We start from the raw sequence: 10,000 nt of genomic DNA, 5'->3' as shown, positions 1-10,000 counted from the left end.
CCTGCCGGTCCTGCCGGTCCTCCTGGATGTTCTTCATCTCGCTCCAGTAATCCTCCATGGAGTCTCGGGACACGGAGCGATCCGGAGCGAGAGGAGACCCGGAGCCGGGAGAACTCATGCCTATCCTCGGATACAGAGCTTTCCTGACAACACAGAGGAAGAAGAAGCCGTGAATCATCAGAGAGAGAGACTTACACGCTAATATCCAAACCAAACAAACACAGACAGAACAGCTTCACCATCATTACACTCAATCACGAGGAACAGCATCAAGTCAGCTTTACTTATACAGCGCTTTTTACAACACAGAGTGTGTCACAGCAGCTTTACAGAGATAACAGGAGAATAATGCAGTTTGTGTCTAGAAGAAAATATTTTCAAAGTACATCTTAAGTTCAGTGATGGTCAGATCATAATTCATAACTGCATGTCCAGTGATGGAGACACTAGCATTTCCATAAACTACTGAAGAGAAAACCAGTTACTTCAAGCTCGTATCAGCTTCATCTCCGGGTTTCTATCAAATATTGATAAGGCTACAGGAGCTGATGATGATGATGATGATGAAGGTCTCTCTCATCGTTAGTAAGTGAACCGGCGTCACTCAGAGCAAGGTATCGATCAGCGTGATGGAGCCTAAATTGTGTTACACGAAGAACTTAATTGCCTTCAAAAGTTCTTGCCTGTTGTTTACACACATCAAGCCTTCAATGGAAACGCAATTTGCCTGCAGTCATCACTCGACGCTTTAGCTGGAAAACACAATGACGTTTGCATGAAGAGTGTGTGGATCTGACATGTGTGTGTGTGTTTGTTTCGCTTCGGATTCTCTTTAAATCTGATTTCTGATACACTTTAATGCATACACATATTTATGATCTGATTATTGCTGATGTTATAAGACAGTCCTGACATTAGAGCAATATTACAGATGCAACTCACTAACATTCAAAATTTTGTGGTTGGTCAATTTTCTGCTGAAAAACAAAAATTTTTGTTTGTTTGATCAAAAATACAGTAAAAATGTGAAATATTATTCCAGTGTAAATCATCTGTTCTCTATGTGAATATACAGTAAAGTGTAATTTATTCCTGTGATCAAAGCTGAATGTTCAGCGTCATTACTCCAGTCTTCAGTGTCACATGATCCTTCAGAAATCACTCTAATATGAAGATTTGATGCTCAAGAAACATTTATGATTATTATCAGTGTTGAGTTTGTGGAAACTATGATACATTTGCTCTTTCAGGATTCTTTGATGAATAGAAAGTTCAAAAGAACAGCATGTATTTTCAATAGAATCTTTTGCAACATTATAAATGTCTTTACTCTCACTTTTAATCAGTTTAATGTTTCCTTGATGAATAAATGTATCAATTTCTTTCACAAAAAAAAAAAAAAATTCAGTGACCCCAGACTTTTGAATGATATAGAAAGTACACTTGACCAAATAAAACTATATCTAGAGTTTTGTTCTCAACAGCCTTAATAGAGTCAATAAACATAATGAATTCAACACAGAGACCTTAAACATGCTTTAGAATTGCTATTTTTGCATGAATGTGAAGTCAAATCTGAGTCAAATCTCAGGTGTAAACACAAAGAAATCAATGTGTTCAAATAAATCCACTTCACTCTTAAAAATAAAGCTAAAAGTGGATTAACATCCATCAAATCTTTCCATCGCACAAAAGGTTTTTGGTAACACTTTATTTTACAGTGTCCTTGTTAAATATGTTACATGTACTTACCATAGTAATAACAGTAAATTATGCATAATTACATGCAACTAACCCTCAACCAAATCCTAATCCTATAGTAAGTACATGTAGTTAATTAATATTACTCAGTACTTAAATATATAATTACACTGTAACAACAACACCTTAAAATAAAGTGTAACCGGGTTTTTATAGTGAAAAAAAACTATAAAAATGGTTCTTTTAGGATCTGATCACCGAAAGGTTCTTTAGGAGAACCTTTATTTTTAAGAGTGCACAATAAAAGTCAATCCCAGAACTCAGTTTGTGCTTGACCTGGAAAATGCTCAACATGCTCTCTTTCTCCACACACAACACTCAAACAGCAACTAAAGCATCTTCAGACTCACTGTGTGCGTTTAGACGAACACGGGATGAGAACTCAGGATCGAGAAGCCCAAACTGTGAACCTCCGAACGTCTGAATGAAACTAGAGACGAACACAAACGAATCCAGCGGACGGTGTCAATCAGGTCCTGTATAAACTCCATAAATCCACAGCGTTTGAGCTCATTCATAAACGCACCAGCGACTCGGGGATCTCCAGAGAACTGGAGCCGATACGGACACTCTCAGAGCTTTAGGAGCATGTGGGTGTTCTCATTCAGGTCCTGTTCAGAGTCAATACAGACAGAGAGAGAGAGAGAGAGAGAGAGAGAGAGAGAGAGACGCGGTGAGGGTTTCCTCTGGTAGTGTGTGTGTGTGTGTGTGTGTGTGTGTGTGTGTGTGTGTGTGTGTGTGTGTGTGTGTGTGTGTTTCTCCACCCACTGATCTGACCTCTCTCTCTCTCTCTCTCTCTCTCTCATGTCATTATCTGTCCATTGTGTTCTCCGTTTACAACTCTTCCTAAAGCTCATCTCTGTTCTGCTCATTCAGACACACAGAAACGAGTGTAATTTAGGAAAACCGCTTCCAGATGTGGATAATGACCACAACAACATTCCCAACACCAACATTCTCCGGCTTAAACAAACATCTCACTCAATCAGCGTCTGACTATTGAAACATGTTTCCTTCACAGAATTGAAAAGAATTCTGACCTTTTTTTTAGATATAAACAACAGAATTGTGAGATATAAAAGTTGGAATTATGAGAAACAAGTCAGAATTGCGAGTTTATATATATTTATTTGACCTTTTTCTCTGATTGTGAGATATAAACTCCCAATTGCAAGTTATATGCAACTCAAAAATATCCTTATTTTTTTATTCAAACAACCCGAGACATGCTTTAATCATCTCACAAACAGTGTTTCAAGGTTTAAAGCTCAAAATCACTTGTTAAAAAGTCATTTTTTGCCTTTTTACTGCAGTGGACTATTTATATTCCTACTTCACATTATTATACAGAAGGGAAAATGCTTGTCCTCATAAATATCGTATTTTTCAGACAATCTCTTGACATAGAAACACCATCAACGTCACAGATTAAACATGTTCCTGTCACTCAGACAAACATTCTTCTGAAGATTTTCCAACAAACTAGTTTCATTATTAAACCCAGAAACTGAGATTCTGCGGAAGAACAAGAGATCAGGATCCTGATTTAAACAGATGATTTTCATGATGACTCTGTCATTCTTCAGTCTTTATCCCGAACCCCCCGTGATGAATGTAGGTCAAACTAAACTCAAAACACATGTCAGGGTTCCTGCGCCTCCGAAATCATGAGCTCATTCCTCCGGGAACGCAAACAGCCGAACCAGAGACTCACAAACTAGATCTTACCGAAGGTGAGCAGAGGGTCGTTCATTTAATCAAATAAAACCTGATTAAAACAGGCGCCCGCTTTATCAGAAAGACTGTGCCAAGCGTCTGAACCCTGAAATATTGGCTCTCGGGTTTGTTTTCACTCTCCGGGCGGCATAAACTATATCGTCAATCCATCGGGAACGCAAGCATCTTTCCTCCCAAAGCCTTAAAGAGAAACATCTGCCGTCTAAAAATACCTTTGAGGAACCTGAGGAAAACTCAAACTGAGAAACAAAACCAGACTGTGATGAAGGTGCTTCCTTACTAATAATAGAGATGCTTGACTAGTGTCATATTCACAGATCTACACTGTACAAGAAAAAAAATCCGGTACATTTACGGTAAAATAACTGGCAGCCAGAAATTTACCGTAAAAAATACGGTAGCAACATTTTAGCTTTTACAGACTTAACTTAAATTTACAGTAAAAAAAATGTATTTCATTATCTGATATAATGTTAATTTACTGACTTATTGAAGTAGCCTGAGTTTATTGTAAAACACTGAGAACCACCAATCACAGCAGAGATGAGAGTCACATGATCAATCAAAGCTCATCACGAGAAAGATCATAGTGAGATATACAGTAGAAGCTGAACACTGTCATTCACACACACACACACACACACACACACACACACACACACACACACACACACTAATGCTAACACACATGAGGTTTTAAAAATGCAATAAACATTAGTTTAACAACATTAAATGTAACATAAAACCCTAATGTACAAACTATGAAGAAACGGTTGTTTCAGCAAAAATACATCAAATATGAAGTGTCACGCCGGGAATTGTGGGAATGTCAATTTACGTGTTTTCACTGTAAATTATACAATTGTTCTTTTTCACTTCCAAAAGTGCCCGTGCAAAGCACGTGCCCACCCAGATTGACCGGTGGCCCACCCAATCAGATTAATAAAAACAATTTAAATTTTAATAATAATAATAATGAATTAATAAATAATTTCATTTGAATAGTTTCCTGAGGACATTTATGTACAGTAGCTACGAAAAATAGCTACAAAAGAAAAATATTATGTCGGCATATCACGTGTCAGTCCAGTGATGCTATCACGCAACACCACTCTCTACTTGCGACTCGTGACAGACAGATGAACTTCAGGTTTAAAGCAGCCGCGGAGGGCTGACTGACATGAGTACAAGGTAGTTAAATTCACTACCTACGTACTGATCTGCTATAGTTGACATATTTTATCAGGCGTGCGTGTTACATAGGCGTAATTTGCGAGTGGGGCGGGTGGGACATGTCCCCACCACTTTTTAAAACATTTCGCGGCACGAATGTACCAATTCTACAAATAAACATCTCCAGTTAACCAGCAGAGCATTCATTTCGTTCGTTTGTTAATTAAGAGACGATCTAGCGCTGAAATGTGTTTTTTAAATCAAGTGATGAAAGTGCTTGTTGCCGCTGCGATCAGTGGCGCTGATACAGTGTTCTCTCGTGTGGCTCGCGCACACACCGCACTGTCTTGACTCGACGCGCGCTTCAATCCGTTGCGGATACTCTCTATTCGTTCTGGTGAAATCACACATCATAATGCACACGTGTCCCTCCTTGATATACAACCACTGATGAACATAATCAGTTTTGATAATATAAAAAAAAAAAAAAAAAAAAAAACAATGCTGGTGCGGACTAGATCCCACAACCTCTGACACTGTTGGCGAAAGTTCTACCCCTGGACCATTTAGGTGTACGTTCAAATAAACGAATCTATTTAGTCACACAACAAATCTATTATACAGCATATATACATATTTGGCTACATCTCATTAAACGACAAATGTAGCATACTATTTAAATCGATGGACATCGTAATGTTATTGAACAATGTACATATATCTAATTTAGCAAAGTTACGCCACTGGGCGTGTATAAGCTTAAAAAACCGAGGCCCCCCCGTATATTCACCAGGCCCACCTATTAATGACATTCTGTATCCGCCACTGGTAAAATGTAAATGTACGGTTAGATCAATCACAGTTATTCACTGTATATACAGAAACTTTCTGTTAACCAATAAACAGTTTTTCACTGTAGCATTTTTAGTCTTCTACCGTTAAAATCCCAATCATGTTTTACAGCATACTTTTGATTTATTGGGTTTAAAGCACAGTCCGCAGCTGGAATCTGACCCTAAACACCCAACACACTATATTTAATCAGCCCGGCCCAACTTACCCCGAACACTTCACCACCGTCAGCAAATCGCAGCACTTCAGCCGGTTAAAAGCCGGAGCATTAGCTGGAAAACAGATCAATAGAGCGGCTCGGGACTGTAAAGATTCACATCAGTGCTGGAGACGTTTGCACCAGTGAATTATGGGCCGGTTTCATGAGCTAATGGAGCAGTAATGACTAAGAGCGTCAGATGAAGAGCGCTAGCGTCCAGTCATCTTCGTCACTCATGATGACTAGCCGACACTAGACCAGAACAAACCACAAACACTCGTTCATCACCCGCCGTGACACTTTCAAGGGAACAGCGTTCCAAACCTACTCTTATTCATCCAGATCAATATAACAAGATCAAATCATGAGATATATGATGAGTTCCTGTGGCTTTACCACGGTATGATGACGGCATCACGTGGTACTTTGATACATATGTGAAACTATACTGTAAAAATTACTTTTAAGTGAAAATACTATCAAAATTCTACGTTATCCACAGTTTCTTTGTAATTACTTGTGAGATTTAGTAGACATTTCTCAGTGAAAAGTCCATTTTTTGTAATGAAATATTCGCTTGAAGTGTTTGAGAGATTCACCCATATTACCATATTCAATTTACACAATAGAACCAGGGTTATTATTACAGTTTTTCTCAGTCGCTTTGGTGCATTTCTCATAACACTATTTACATTTGCACAACAGTTAATGCAGTTCTCAAAACAATTAGTACAAACTGCAAAACCTAGTTGATAACCTGCAAAAGCGTGTCACTTGCTCAAAATGGATAGCCCATTCCTCAAAAGCAAGTATTTATGTCAATGAATGTGTCAGTGTCATCAAAATGAAAAGTCCTGACACCATCGTTTATGAACAAGATAGTCAAATGGCTTAGTCATGTTTTCATTATGACAGTTTACTCTATAAATGTTTTCCAATGATGAAAGTCAGATCTTGGTGACACTACCTGAAAATGCTCAATACAGCACTAAATACTATTTGCACAGCCATTTGAAAAAAATACAGTAAAGTTACACATTACTGTATTTATGAGGTAACTGAGTACAAGACACTGAATATATGTATGTTTCACATTTTTACTGCATATGCTCTTTGCAATTCTAATTTGTTCACAGCATTGTGCAAAAGAAAAAATACACCATTATTTACAACAAACATAAACTCCCTTTGGGTAGAGCTGTGCACAACTGTACACAATATTGCAGTAGGCCTTATATACTGTATTGGAACTGAACATACAACATACATAGGACTGTAATCATTCATGCACATCCAGACGTTCCTCTCTGTCTGGTCACATAATTTCATCTACATCCCAGCGAATATCATCTCTTGCTCAATTGCAAATTGTTCAATTTAGGAGACTTTTTCAGGATTTCTTTTTTTTTATGACAGATTTTGACAACTAGTTCAACATTTTTGTAAGTAATGACTAAAGCAATGAAATGAGGACTATTAGTTTTATATGGAATGACTATTCAGTATTCACAAGTATAGTTAATTTTGACTGACATGACATAAGCAAATGATAATGTTATCAAATAGCAGAGAGTTGTATGAAAGCAATTGATGCATGTCCAAAAGCATTTGCAATTTGTTGGAAGGAATGAGAAACTGCTACTAGGATGTGCACAAATGACTAAATGTTGTGGAGGTTGAACTAACTGTTGTGCAAATGTAAATAGTGATGTGAGAAATGCACCAAAGCGACTGAGAAAAACTGTAATATAACTGAAACTAAAACAATGAAAAACATTACGTTACTCGAAATAAAATAAACATTAACTAAAATAAAAAGGGAACATGTCTCATGTTCATTTAGTTTAACTTTATGTTCTAAAATACCTAAAACTGAAACAAAAATGTATCAAAATTATATAGACATTTGTTAAAAAAGCAAAAACAGCAAAATTACTGACATTACTTTAACTGAAATTAATACAAATGGAAATCTAAATCTAATAAAAATCTAATTCAAACTATAGTAAAATAACACTGGATACTTAGAAGTTTACCATATGTCAAAAAAATCATAAAAATTCTGCTAGCAATATCTGTTATATTCCTATAACAAACGATGTGATGTCATTCTTCAACTACCGTTCAAAAATACTGTACGAATTGTGAAATATTATGTTTATCATATTAATCTTATGTTTTCTATGTGAATACATAGTAAAGTGTAATTTATTCCTGTGATCAAAGCTGAATGTTCAGCATCATTACTCCAGTCTTCAGTGTCACATGATCCTTCACAAATCACTCTATTATGAGGATTTGATGATTATGAAACACTTTATTTTCCAGGATTCTTTAATGAATAGAAAGATCCAAAGAACTGAATTTATCAAATCACTTGACCAATTTAATGCATCCTTGCTGAACACAATTATAATTTTCTTCCAAACAAACAAACAAAATGCATTTACTCATGAGAAACTGCAGGTGTGTGTGTGTGTGTGTGTGTTTGCTACAGCGAGAGATAAGAGTGCTTTCAGGACTCAGACAGGAAGTGCCCTGACACTGAAACTTCCTGTTTTGGCTAAAGCGATTGTAAAGTCAGTGCTATATAATCAGGCTTGTGCTATATAATGCTGTATATTACCCTGAACACACTCCCCGAAATCAATAACACAACATTAGCTTCCTATTAGCCTGTCAGACAGAACGGAAGAACACGAGAGAACATGATGAGCTGTCAAACGCTCTACACACACACACACACACACACACACACACACACACACACACACACACACACACTTATGATAATCATCTCCAATGTCACAATAATGTGTGTCACAGAGCAAGAGGATCAGATTACATGAAACTATGAGAATCATGTAGTTTATGACACGCTCACACGTCTAATGAAGATTAAAGGGGGGGTGTAATGCCCTTTTCACAAGATGTAAAATAAGTCTCTGATGTCCCCAGAGTGTGTGTGTGATGTTTCAGCTCAAAATACCCCACAGATATTTTTATATAGCATGTTAAAGTTGTCACTTTTTGAGGGTGAGCAAAAACCAACCGTTTTTGTGTCCCTTTAAATGCAAATGAGCTGATGCTCCCGGCACAGGGGGCGGGGTTTATGTAAATGTTAGGGTTGGTGATGTCACTAACCCAGGAGTAATGTGGTGTAGTCTCTACCAGCCGTTTGTTGTCGTCCTTAAAAAGTGATTTCTGTAAAAGCAAATATCTCCCTTTGCTCTGAACTTTGAGCGTCGTAACTTTGCAGATGTTGTTTATGCTCAAACAGCAACATTACACACTAACTAAAGTTAGAAAAGTCAAATCATAATCAACCACCCCTTTAAACACAAATCCAGACCTAAAACACACGATTCAGGAGGAAAACAACTGAGTGTCCAAATGCCAACGGTACCAATTTACCATTCAAATACTGGCAGCTCACGTTCATGCAAATCTGTGGTGGAGCCACACACACACACATCATGACCAACACACACACGTTCAGTGTTTCAATAACTCATTTACACAGAAACACCTCCACAAAAACAGCTCGTTCTTTGTTCTCGTGTGAGAAAAACAGACCAACAGCTTCTCAATAAAACTCGTTTTCTTTTCCTCTCGCTCTCAAATTTGTTCTACCTCTAATATACACTATTAAAAAATAAAGTTTCCATTTAAGGGCCATTAAAGAACCGTTCCTGGTTCCCCAAAGAACCTTAGTGTAAGCAACATCTAAACAATCCATTGGATGATAGTTTTGGATGAAAACACATTTTCTACATGAATAAACACGTCCAAGAAAAGAGAGAGAGAGAGAGAGAGAGAGAAAACCACATTCATCAGGCAAACGAGAACCGGTTCAGAGTTCGATCTGATCTGAGATCTCTTAAACACACTCTGAGTTTAAATATTAATCTTTTCTTCTGACACAAACAACACGTTATGATTATGATTATGATGACAATACTCCTGAATAATCCTCTGCATTAGTGATAATTAAACTCTGTTATCTACATCACATCTCAGTCAAACTCCACTGCGTTCCTCGTTTACCCACAAACGGTGTAATTTCCACTAGTTTACTGTAGTAAAGAGATTACCTGTGCATGACGGCGTGTGTGTGTGTGTGTTCCAGCGCGAGCAGCTGCTCTCATGGTCGTCCGGAGTGTGTGTGACGGGAATACTCTCTGGCTCTTCCGTCCTCATTCCTCGGGCTGGAATGCGGTCCGGCAACATCAGTGTCACAGATCTCAGATCAGCCAGATCTGTACGCTCTTCACGTTC

At 37.7% G+C, this 10,000-nt stretch overlaps 1 protein-coding gene across 2 annotated transcripts in view; it reads right to left on the bottom strand.

Annotated features, from left to right (window-relative positions):
• Positions 1–10,000, bottom strand: part of arhgap28 (Rho GTPase activating protein 28) — a 31,374-nt gene that overhangs the window by 17,330 nt on the left and 4,044 nt on the right. The window contains exons 1-2 of one of the 2 annotated variants that reach the window (XM_081352539.1): positions 9,817–9,927; positions 1–143 (exon numbers count right to left, since the gene is read on the bottom strand). The exon at positions 1–143 is cut by the window's left edge and continues 30 nt beyond it. In XM_081352539.1, the coding sequence (XP_081208665.1) occupies positions 1–143; positions 9,817–9,824 (151 nt within the window). In that variant the 5' untranslated portion in view covers positions 9,825–9,927. Of the gene's footprint in view, positions 144–9,816; positions 9,928–10,000 lie in introns of those variants that run through there. The other variant, XM_081352538.1, reaches the window with a different exon arrangement.

Source organism: Scardinius erythrophthalmus, assembly GCF_964197995.2.
Source record: "Scardinius erythrophthalmus genome assembly, chromosome: 22".
Lineage (NCBI taxonomy): Eukaryota > Metazoa > Chordata > Actinopteri > Cypriniformes > Leuciscidae > Scardinius > Scardinius erythrophthalmus.
The sequence above is the reverse complement of the archived record's forward strand: the minus strand, read 5'-3'. Positions and strand labels throughout refer to the sequence as shown.